General features: G+C 37.3%; 2 protein-coding genes across 11 annotated transcripts in view; both read left to right on the top strand.

Moving 5' to 3' along the window:
• LOC127168255 (stereocilin) overlaps nt 1–6828 on the top strand; it is a 30316-nt gene extending 23488 nt beyond the window's left edge. For 5 of the 7 annotated variants that reach the window (XM_051114958.1, XM_051114959.1, XM_051114954.1 and 2 more), the window contains 10 exons: nt 1887–2083; nt 2217–2307; nt 2390–2549; nt 2640–2809; nt 4126–4281; nt 4352–4497; nt 4590–4738; nt 4845–4942; nt 6400–6547; nt 6666–6828. In XM_051114958.1, coding sequence (XP_050970915.1) covers nt 1887–2083; nt 2217–2307; nt 2390–2549; nt 2640–2809; nt 4126–4281; nt 4352–4497; nt 4590–4738; nt 4845–4942; nt 6400–6547; nt 6666–6754 — 1404 coding nt within the window. In that variant the 3' untranslated portion in view covers nt 6755–6828. The remainder of the gene's footprint in view (nt 1–1886; nt 2084–2216; nt 2308–2389; nt 2550–2639; nt 2810–4125; nt 4282–4351; nt 4498–4589; nt 4739–4844; nt 4943–6399; nt 6548–6665) is intronic. The other 2 variants (XM_051114960.1, XM_051114961.1) reach the window with 1 other exon arrangement.
• A 2888-nt stretch (nt 6829–9716) lies between these two features.
• furina (furin (paired basic amino acid cleaving enzyme) a) overlaps nt 9717–12332 on the top strand; it is a 108292-nt gene continuing 105676 nt past the window's right edge. For 2 of the 4 annotated variants that reach the window (XM_051115364.1, XM_051115362.1), the window contains exon 1: nt 9717–10167. The gene's annotated coding sequence lies outside the window, so the exon portion shown is untranslated. Of the gene's footprint in view, nt 10168–11566; nt 11671–12332 lie in introns of those variants that run through there. The other 2 variants (XM_051115361.1, XM_051115365.1) reach the window with 2 other exon arrangements.

Raw genomic sequence — 12332 nt, 5'->3', positions numbered from 1 at the left:
AGCTCTGACTTGACTTGATGTAGAAACAGGAGCTGTAATCTTGCTTGACTTGGAGACTTGACTTAACTCGGGAAATGCAGCTGTAAATTGACTTAAATTGGAAACTTGACTTGACTCAGGAAATGTAACTGCAACTTTAAATGGCTCTTGTATGGCGGCTGTGACGTGACAGAGCTCTGTTCTCGCCGCCATCTTGTGTACGGGCTCCGCCGTCGCCGCCCTTGTGTGGACGCGCTCCGACGCGGCCGCCATTTTGTGAACGGGCACCGCTGTCGCCGCTATCGCGTTAACGCGCTCCGTCGCGGCCGCCATCTTGTGCGCGGGCTGTGCTGACGCCGCCATCGCTCGAGCACGCTCTGTTACGGCCGCCATTTCACGAGCGATCCAGGCAGAAAACCTGTTTGTGGCGTCGTGATCCGGCGTTACCGCCAATCTGCGAGAGGGTTGCGCGGCTGATCTGTCTGCGTTGTCGCGTACCTCCTTCGCGACCCCCACAGTACACGACGAGCCCACACACAAAAACGCAAAGTTCATAAAAGCCACTAGCGAAGAGCGCGGACCCTCGCGTCTCAGCCTCGCTCTTAGTGGCTCATTGACGCCATCAGCAAACAGTTCAATAATAATGCAGTCCGGGAGGGTAGAGTAGTTAGTAATGGCCAAAAACTCACGGATGTATTGTTCGAGTGTACGTTGTCCTTGCTTGATCCTTGCTAAGATCAGGTCTGTGTCCATGTCGGAAGATTGTCCGGGTGAAAAGCTGCTGGATCCTGTAGTGACGGTTGGTTCTGTAACGAAGTGAACGAGACGAGAGGCGAGCGGATCCATATGCAAGCTTTTATTTAAAACGCGAGACAAAGACATGGTCGTACAGGCTGGGTCGAGACGGGAGCAGACAGGAATATCAAAGGCAGTGGGAGAGAGTAATCCAATAAACGTGAGCAATAGTCCAAAAGGCAGGCGGCTAGACAGTCCAAACGAGAAACCAGGCGAGAGAACAAAACCAGGAACGAGGAAACTAGGAAACGCTAATAATAACAACAACAGGAAAATACAACCAACCGTGAAGTGCACTAAACAGGAGCGGGGTTTTTATAGGGCGCCTGATTGGTCACGGGGACTGACGCAATAAGAGCGGTGGAGGATGGGAGATGCAGTCCGAGATGTATAGTGACAGTCAGAGTGCGTAAGTGATGCGAGAGTGACATCTGGTGGTTGGTGGACAGCGGGACACAGACCAGATTCGTGACAGTGACACTGAAGGCTGGAGTAATGATGCTGAAAATTCAGCTTTGATCACAAAAATAAATTACATTTTAAAATATATTCAAATAGAAAGCAGTTTTTCTAAATAGTAAAAATATTTCACAATATTACATCTTTTGCTGTATTTTGGATCAAATAAATGCAGGCTTGGTGAGCAGACGAGAATTATTTAAAAAACATTTAAAATCTTACTCTTTAAAAACTTGACCTGTAGTGTAACTTTTCTATTTTTAAAAAACACATTTTCTGTTTTATTGTTTTTAATTTAATAGTTTAATTTAATTATTTTGGCTGTCATTGCAAAGATAAATTATTACTTCAGTGTCACATGATCCTACAGTTATCATTGTAATATGCTAATTTGGTACACAAGAAACATTTATTTATTATTGTCAATGTTGAAAACACATAATGTGCTACTTAATATTTTTGTGGAAACCATGATAGTGTTTTTCAGGATTCTTTGATGAATAGAACGTTCATTTGAAATAGCACGTTTTGTAACATTATAAATGTCTTTACGGTAACCTTTGATCAATTTAATGCATCTTTGCTGAATAAAAGTATTAATTACTTAAAAAACAAGGGTTTATTACTTAGATCTAATTACTTTCTTCTAATAGGGCATCTCTGAAAATGGCCTCACCGGGGCCTCCATGGACATGCTCGGTCCTTTTCTGCCTTTCCTGGACAGGGATGTGTTAGCTCACGTGGACCAAGAGGCTCTGAAACTGCGACTGGAGGAACTGAAACAATACTGCCTGCCCTCTGACACTTTCAGACAAATAGCAGCTTTGCTCACAGAGAGAAGCATGCTGGGGTGAGACATTCCATTTTTATATTGTTGACAACCTCTTTGTTCTGACAGCAACTGCAAAATGTTCCTCACTGCAAGCAAAGTACAAATCACATCTCTGCTGGGAATTTGACAAAGCCCCTGTTGTTTGCAACAGAGATCCGAAAACATGGACGGTTGGTGATGTCGAGCATGTGGGTAGACTTTTGTTCACCCTTTCACCTCAGCAGATAAGATCCCTACCACTAGTAAGGAAAACACAGACTTTTCCACTGAACTAAAACTCAGGATATCATCACACTGAACTTTGTTCTACTTTTGTTCTTCAAGGGCGATTTAGGCAAAGACACAGTTGAGCAGATCCTTATGAGCCAGTGGCTTTGGAAAAACAGCGAAGTGGGAAAGGCTTGTATGGACCTGAAAGGACTACGAGAAAAGATGAACGGTCTCACCCACAGGATCGTTAAAGGTCGATGGTGGATGAGAAGGGGTGAGCTGTGTGCTGGATTCATTTACAGAATCCATTAGATATTATTTATGGCTTCTACGGAAAGGTAAATCATATATTGTTACTTACTAGGGCCCGTTCCAAGCTGTGCAGACATTAAAGGGACGTTTCCATCGGCCTGGAGGTCCTATCAGCTGAACAGAATGAAGAAGAGGGAGCTGAAGACGTGCGTTGAGTTCATCGGTCAAGACGATGCACTTGACGCCGAGCAACGTGAAGCACTTTGGATGGAACTCAGACCAGTTAAGCTACATCTGTCTGTCCAAATGTTGTTCACTGATTATCACATGCTTTATCTCATATACAGCTAAGGTCAAAAGTTTACATCCCGCTTTCAGAATCTGCAAAATGTTAATTATTTTTACCAAAATAAGAGGGATCATACCAAATGCATAGTGTTGTTTATTTAGTACTGACCTGGATAAGATATTTCACATAAAAGATGTTTACATATAGTCCACAAGAGAAAATAATAGTTGAATTTATAAAAATTACCCCGTTCAAAAGTTTACATACACTTGATGTATGTTGATACTGTGTTGTTACATAAATGATCCACAGCTGGGTTTTTTTGTTTAGTGATAGTTGTTTATGAGTCCCTTGTTTGTCCTGAACAGTTAAACTGCCTGCTGTTCTTCAGAAAAATCCTTCATGTCCCACAAATTCTTTGGTTTTTCAGCATTTTTTTGTGTATTTGAACCTTTTCCAACAATGACTGTATGATTTTGAGATCCATCTTTTCACACTGAGGACGACTGAGGGACTCATATGCAACTATTACAGAAGGTTCAAATGCTCACTGATGCTTCAGAAGGAAAAACTATGTATTAAGAGCCAGGGGGTGAAAACTTTTGAATAGAATGGAGATGTGTACATTTTTCTAATTTTGCCTAAATGTCATATTTTTTTCATTTAGTTCAGCCCTTCAGAGGCTACGGAAGATACTTACATGTTTACCAGAAGACAAAATAAGTTACATTGACCCTGATTTTTTAAATTCAAAGAGTTTTCACCCCCCTGGTTCTTAATGCATGGTTTGGAGCATCAGTGAGCATTTGAAACTTCTGTAATAGCTGCATATGAGTCCCTCAGTTGTCCTCAATGTGAAAAGATGGATCTCAAAATCATACAGTCATTATTGGAAAAGGTTCAAATACACAAAAATGCTGAAAAACCAAAGAATTTGTGGGACCTGAAGGAATTTTCTTAAGAACAGCAGGCAGTTTAACTGTTCAGGACAAACAAGGGACTCATGAACAACTATCACTAAACAAAAACAAAAAAACACAGTTGTGGATCATTTATGTAACAACACAGCATTTAGAATCAAGGGGATGTACACTTTTGAACAGGGTCATTTTTTTTAAAAAAAATCAACTATTATTTTCTCTAGTGTAAACATCTTTTATGTGAAATATCTTATTCAGGACAGTACTAAATAAACAATAACACACATTTTGTATGATCCCTCTTATTTTGGTAAAACAATTTACATTTTGCAGATTCTGAAAAGAGGGATGTAAACTTTTGACCTCAACTGTAACAACCATTATTTTAGGTGTATAAACCAGTGAAGCAGCTTAAACCAGAACAGGTGTTGGAACTGGGTTGTATAGTGACCGAAATGGGAGAAAGAGAGCTACAGGCTATCAACTTCTCCAATCTGGCTGTGGTGGCCCATCTTGGGGACCTCGATGGGTGGAGTGCAAAGAAAGTACGTTTTTAGTCATTCAGATTAGACTGAAGTCCTAAACAGGAATAGTACATCTATTTTTATATTTAAGCAGATGAGAGCAGTTGTCCTTGGTGTAATGAAGCGACTTAAACAAAAGCCTGAAGAACTTGGTGTGGTGGAGCTTGTTTCCTTTGGACATCTGCTTTGTGGCTTCAGCTCCTCTGAAATTTCCCGTTTAGACCCGTTCAACTTGAGGTAAGGGGTAACACATCAAATCAGTTTACACAAATCAAATACTAAACTATTCACCTCAAAACCCTTGAATGCATTGTGTTTGTGTCCATCAGCGTGGCCGCTTTGTTTCTGGGGGAGATGGTACTGCCATGTTCTGAGCAGCAGACCGAGGTGCTGACGTCACGCCTATCCAATCCTCTGGGCTTTGGTCCAGTCAGCAGCTGGGGCTCTGAGGTCTTCACTGAGATTGGGACTTTGGCAGGTACTGATGCTGGATTCCATTACAATCAGTTCAGTGGACAATATACACATGTCAGAAATGGGCAGGCTTATAAAAAGAATAAGACAAACTGATTCTGTGTCCTCAGCTGGGCTGGAGGATATGGTATTGTCTGCACTAATAAAAGAGCAAGTGGAAGGACTTACACCAGCAGCAATAACCCTGATACCTCCGAGAAAATTCGCTGTGAGTGATGGATATCTGTATTTCGTTAAGTTTTCTTTCACTTTGTATCCTTTTGTTCATTGTAGACTTCAGTCTAAAGGCATGGTCACATGTACAGCTGCTCAGTGAAATCTAGCAGGCAAAATCCAGTCATTTCACTAAGAATTAGTGCGACTGAGAGATTCGCGTGAGGGCTAAAAAAAATTCACCACGCACATGACGCTTATATTCATGTTGGTCATGCACTTTTCCAGTTTGATGCAGTGACTTGGTTTGAAAGTGACTTCTGTTTAAGAAGATGATGACTAAGGTTTTTGAGAACAACATTCCATGATTTTTTTCTCTATATAGTGTGCTTTAATGGGGATCAATGGTTTAAAGGTCGAAATTGCACTGGCTCCCATTGAAGTCCACTATATGGAGAAAAATCCTAGAATATTTTCTCCAAAACCTTTATTTGTTTTCAACTGAAGAAAGAAAAGACATGAACATCTTGGATGACATATAGGTGAATATATTATCAGGAAATTATAATTCTGGAGTTAACTAATCCTTTTAAGTGAGATTCTCAATCATTCCTATTGAAATGGATGGATTTTGCCCATAAATTTGCTGAACAGTAAACACGACTAAACCTTTAGACAGTTTTGAATAGGGTCGAAAAACTTGCGTTTTTCAGTTCCTCTTCTCTCCAGCACCCCTGCTACAGCCATATACTTTCATACAAACACTTTGGTTAAGGTTAAGATGCAAAAAAACATGCATTTTTGTTGTTAATGTATGCATTAACACTTTATGTAAATACGAACCCAGAAGAGCATTTGCGCAAGATTATGTGAACCCTAAACCAGCATAATTTTGCAGGTCATCCAGTTTAGGTCAAATACATGATTGATGGGTTGTTTAAGCAATCCACTAACTAAATGATTTTGAAAATATGTAGCTCTAAATGTCTTTGGTGTATATACTAAGTATTTGTAGAGGCCTTCAATGTGCTATTTGTGACCCTGGACCATAAAACCAGTGATAAGGGTCAATTGAAAGCCCAATAAATAAGCCTTCCATTGGTGTATGGTTTGTTAGGATAGGACAATATTTGGCCGAGATACAACTATTTGAAAATCTGGATTCTGAGGGTGCAAAAAAATCTAAATATGAAGAAAAACGTCCAAATGAAGTTCTGATATATTTACTGTACGGAAATTTACAAAATATCTTCATGGAACATGATCTTTACTTAATATCCTTATGATTTTTGGCATAAAAGAAAAATTGATCATTTTGACTCATACAATGTATTTTCGGCTATTGCTACAAATATACCCATTCTACTTATGACTGGTTTTGTGGTCCAGGGTTACATTTGTGTTTCTATACATGACTTACCTGTAACTGAGAGCTTCCAACTGACAATCAGCGCTAGGAAGATCCCAGATTGATGCCAGCATTTATTCATCAGACATGTCTAATTATTTCAGGTGGTATTCAGTGCCACGCAGCTGTCTTGGCTGAACACTGAACAAGCGTGTGCCGTGACAGAGGAGCAGTGGGCGGAATTAGACAGTGAACAAAGACAAGCACTTGGCATGGCCCAATATGAAGGCGAACTCATGCTTGAGCACAGAGGTGAGCAGTACCGCTCTAGATCAAACAATGCCGTTATTTGCATTCTTAACTAAATATGCTTTGGTAGATGAAAAGAATAAACCTGCCATTTTACTACAAAATATATTTGTCTCCGCAGGCAGGAACCAGGCTCCATTGTTACAGTTTGCCGGCAGCTTCAGAAAATGTTTATTACTTTTTGTCTGTACATTGTGGATACTATTATAAAGATTATAACCTAAGGCTTTTAATTGTTGTTCTTTATTGAATTCTTACATTTATGATTAAATGCCAGCTCAGATGCAAAAAAAAATGTTTGCATATTTACAAATAAACACTTTAAGCATGATTTAAAGTCAACATGGGTGCCATCAAAATTAGAGTTGAAACAGCTAATAAAAACATTACAATAATCCACACGACTCCAGTCCATAAATTAACATCTCGTGAAGTGAAAAATGATTAAGATTTTTTAAGTTCAAACCATTGCTTCTAAATAAAATACTCTAAAATACTATAATCTATCTATAATACTGCTTTCTGACGGCACCCATTCACTGCAGGGGATCCATTGCTTTCTGCAATATTATCGGAAGAGAAATATACACTGATTAAGCACTGTTTACAAGCGAAAACAGTCCAAAACTATTCTAAACAAATATGTTGGTGGATTTTGATGTTAGAGGACAACTCAGGATGGACTTTTTGACTGGAGGAAGCATTATTATGCATTATGGAGTTGTATTTTTGCCAGAAGCAATGGCTTAAAGTTAAAACACCATAATGATGGATTTCTTACGAACATGCAGCTTTTCGCTTAGGAAGTTAATTGATAGAATAGAGTGGAGTGAATTACTTGTGGATTATTGTGATGTTTTCATCAGCTGTTTAGACTGTCATTGTGACGGCACCCATTCACTGCAAAGGATCCATTGGTGAGCAAGTGATGTAAAGCTAAATTTCTCCAAATCTGTTCCAGTAAAGAAACAAATTATTAGTTTTGGGTGAACTATTCCTTTAAGTAAATTAAATAAATATCCCCATTAAAACAGATATCAAGCAGTGTTTTTGCAGACACAACTGAAGCTTTTGGGTTAGGTGAAAAAATGCATTCATAACGCAGTATAGTTAGCTAACAAACTGTCGGTCTGCATAATGAGTTGTCAGTCTATTATATTGCCTTTCACTAAGACTACTGACAAATAAAACATAGCTTGACCTTTAGTCATCAAACCAACGATGCTTGAATATTACCATCGTGACAAGCAAGCAGGGAAATGTGAAATATACACTTTGAAACGTGATCCAGTTTGACGTGACCATAATGAGTTTGGGCTTCAGGAGCTTCATTAGCTGGATCATTAAGTCAGCTGTGGGTAGATGCTCCCAATCTAATTGATGGGCGCTTGAGAGAGAACGCACTTACCCGCCTAATTTGCATTCCAACTTGAAGGACTGCTTTGCTTCCATGTACTACCCGAGGAGCGGTAAGACTGCTGTGGTGCTTAGGCCTAATATTAAAATTAACATATTCAGATTTTCTAAAATATTTAGAGAGTTTCATGATCACGTTCATTATAAAATAAAGAAGAATGGTCAAACAGGCCTACCAGTGGTCTGATTCAATGCGAACATAAAAACTGATGCACAGTTTTGGGCTTGAAAATGAACTGTGCATATGCGACTTACTATTTTTTTCCCCTGCAAAAGTTGTAGCATAAAACTGCACAATACAGAATACAGCAGCACAGAATTGTAGCATGCATGCATACAAAACAGAACAAAAAAACAAATAAAAAAGTTTTAGCCACCTTATTTTTCCCGTAAAAGTGGACGCTGCCATTTGTACATTTTATGGGTCTGGCTTCCAGTCTCATGCTTCCAGCCATTTTTAGCTGTACAAAACAGCTTGTTTTGCTGCACAATATTGCAAATTGGTGTGTCTTACCATATTATTTTAATGTATTATCTTAATTAAGAACACACTAGTTTGTAGTGCAAACTGTTTTACCGTTTACTGCACATTATTCTTCTTCTCGCTATTTCCCTATAGCGGCTAATGAACCGGAAGTCTCGCCCATAGGCTTACTTCTGCATTGAAGAATAGGGAAGACGTTGGATAGGGAGCATGACATTGTAGTACTTTGCAAGAACTTAAATTTCTTATTTATTTATTTAAATTTATTTTTATTTGATTTTTTTTAAATGTCTGTAAGGGTGGAAAAACTCTAAAAGGAAAATATAAAGTGGAAAAAATGCCTATGATTTAAAAAACAGAAAAATAGAATAGAAAAAAAAAAAATAGAAGAACAAATAAACCAATCTTAATCATGTCAATACTTCAGGTTATATTTTGTCAAAATGACAGATGATATATATTATGTATTGTATAGGTAATTCTGATAATTACATTTTTCATATTTTAATTAATTGGCCAAAATATTAAAAACATGGAGCAATTAGCATTTTTATATAGAAATATTGTTTTCCAATCATAACTGTTTTCTATTTGAATATGTTTTAAAATGTAATTTATTCCTGTGATTTCAAAGCTGAATTTTTAGCTTCATTACTCCAGTCACATGATCCTTCAGAAATCATTCTAATATTATGATTTGCTGCTCAAAAAACATTTATTATTATTATTATTATTATGTTGACAACTGCTGAGTAATTTTTTTTGTTGTTTTTTTGTTTCTTTGATGAATAGAAAATTCAGAAGAACAGCATTTGTCTGAAATATAAATCTTTTGTAACATTATAAATGTCTTTATCATCACTTTTGATCAATTTGAAGCATTCTTGCTAAATAAAAGTATTTAGCTTTAATTTATATAATTTATAAATAAAAAAAACAAACAAAAACAAAACAAAACAAAACAAAAAAATTATACGGACTCCATGGTTTTGAGTGGTATGATGTATAGTGTTACAAAAGCTTTTTATTTCAGATTAATGCTGATGTCTGGATTTTTCTATTTATAAAAAATCCTGAAAACACATTCTCAACTGTTTTAAATATTGATAATATTAATAATAATAATAATAATAAACAAAAAAAAGTTGTGTTTTTGAAGTGAACTGCGCTTCTGTATCCAGCAGATGGCGCAAGCAAATCATGCACCGCATGACGCGCTCAAGTGGACGCGTCTTGACGTCGCATCTCATTGCGTATTTCTGTGACGTATTTCCTGAGAAGCAGTGTGTAGACTACCTCTCCAGTCCAGTCCCTGGATAGAGGTGTATTTTTTTTTTATTATTTTGTTTGTTTACTTGATTTCGCCGTTTTGTAACGTTCTAGCATGCGTCCGTGACTATGTTGGCGTATCGGTCCAAATGTGGCTCAAACGAACCGGGTCTCAGTGATGCCTTAGCGTCGCGTTACGTGAGACAGAGCAAGCAAACCTATCGCAAAGTTTCCCTATTGTACAGTAGATGAGTGCGCGTGGACTTTAGGACAGTCCAGTACGTCAGGACATTTGAGTCTGTCCTCTTGACAACACTACTACGTCGGTGTCGAGAGTTTAGCTTTGTTTTGGGGTCAGTCAAACACGGAGGACTTTTCGTCGTGTCCGCAGACAGGTTTAGTGGATTTACGTCGTGTCCAAGGAAACGGAAGATTAAAAGCTGATGCTGTTGAGGTAAGAAATTCATTATACACTTATGTAGTACTGTGAGGATTGTTGTGTTTGTGTTTGAAATGGCATATGATTTGTTCCGTACTAAAAGTAAGCAGTCTTCAAACTTATACAGAGCACGTAAGAAATGTTTTATGACTACCGTTTTGAATACATATCTTTTGTTGATAACACTATCGTGTTCTATAGACTAACGTTAGACTTATTTAAAAAGACACTTAAGCGTACAGCTGTTACAGCACAGTAAATACAGAAACAGTTAGATGTCAATTGGTTTCATATTTTGTTATTCATTTTTAAGACGGACTACTAAAACAATTCTCATAGTAACCCCCAAAAGATATCGGACACTTTTGAGTTAACTGGGCACTTTTAATTCATCTTACAGTCTTGTTATATTGTTGTAATTGCTCATTTCCGTATATGTGACCCTGGACCACAAAACCAGACGTAAGGATCAGATTCACACAACAGTAAATAAGCTTTCCATTGATGTGTGATATTGAGAAAATCGCCTTTAAAGATGTCCAAATGAATTATTAGCAATGCATATTACTTCTCAAAAATTAAGTTTGATATATATTTATTGTAGGAAATTTACAAAATATCTTAATGGAACGTGATCTTTAATTAATATCCTAATGATTTTCGATAATTTTGACCCATACAATGTATTGTTGGCTATTGCTACAAATATACACGTGCTGCTTATGACTGGTTTTGTGGTCTTTTGAGAAACAAAAAAAGCTTTAAGACTTCATTTTGACTTTAAAAATCACCATGAGACCATAAAAAATAAAAATTAGTCACAAAAAGTTAGTTCTGTGAAAAGTTTGCACTTTTTTTTTTTTGGTCTTAATTAAATTTCTTCCATATTTTAAGTGTGTTAACTATCCAAGTGCTATTTTGAAATGCTCTCTGTTGTCTATTATAAGTATATGCTGGCTGTTTTGTTCTGTTGTAAGTTGCAAATGAAGTATTGTTATTAACTTTATGCATGAAGTGCATGAATCCCCATGTTGAAGCAAATTTCCTTTTTCTAGTGTTTTCTTACCCTCGAAGTAGTTAAATTGCTCATGTTTTCATTCTCTTCCCTCATGAGACTAATGTTTCAGACATTACCAATTCCAGTGTAATGCATGCTTGCCAGGAAACAAAGTTTGTCTCTTTTTTGGAACAAGCATCCGCTTGTGTTTTGAAAACTAGAATGGATTGCATGCATAAAGCAGACTGAGAAAATGTAGGTTCCCATTCAATATGCTTGGAAAGCAGAAAGTTCCACATTTTGCATGCTGTCTTTTTTTTCCAAGTGGTCGACAATTACCGTCAAACATCTCTATGCCGGTTTCCTCTCCCTGTTAAGTGTTAACCGTGTTGTGATGTCATGAGTGGGTGTACTTTGAAATCAGGGCTGGCACAGCTTTAAATTGCTGTCAGGAAAGTTACGCACTTCTTGCTTAGTGCTTAGCCTGCTTAATCTGGGTTAGACACACGTTCAGTGCTCCAGTGAGTATTGTGTTTTATTTTCTTCTCTTGACCTGATAAAAACATTGTGTAGGGGTTTAACTGACCTGTAGTCTATTACCAAGTTAAAATAAATTTCTCTGTGTGTTAATAACTTGCATGCCAACAGATGTTTAGTTTCATGCTTCCTGTTAGTGTTATTTCACTTTAAGATTTTTATGCAAAAGGTTTGGGATTGTAGATGTTTTAATGCTTGTGAAACTTATGTCTATGTAGTTTAAATTTGTTCATGCATGTGTAGAAATTTAATCTTAGTAGGTAAATTATTTGGCTCTGTTGTCAAAGCTTTGTAACAATATTTTTGTTTTGTCAAACAGTGTTTACTGATTCGTGGTGATCAAAACTGCTGTAAGCTTTACAGTGAAGCTGAATTAGTGTGCTAAACTTGTAATTCAATTACAGGCTTTTTTCCCACTGTTGTGCAGGTTGATTTCCATGTATAATTTTAATGAAAACATCAAAATTAGGTTTGTTAAAAGTTAACTTTTAGATGCATACATGTACATACTTATATATTATACAGCATATTGTGTTTGAAAATAAAAGTGTTTGTGTGAAATCCTGTTTATGATTCAGAATGTGCAGTATATTTTCTTTCCTGATGGTAAATTTGTAGAGGAACAGGTAGTGCATCTGTTTCAAAG

The sequence above is a fragment of the Labeo rohita genome, chromosome 7, assembly GCF_022985175.1.
Source record: "Labeo rohita strain BAU-BD-2019 chromosome 7, IGBB_LRoh.1.0, whole genome shotgun sequence".
Lineage (NCBI taxonomy): Eukaryota > Metazoa > Chordata > Actinopteri > Cypriniformes > Cyprinidae > Labeo > Labeo rohita.
This window is presented reverse-complemented; position numbering and strand designations above follow the sequence as displayed.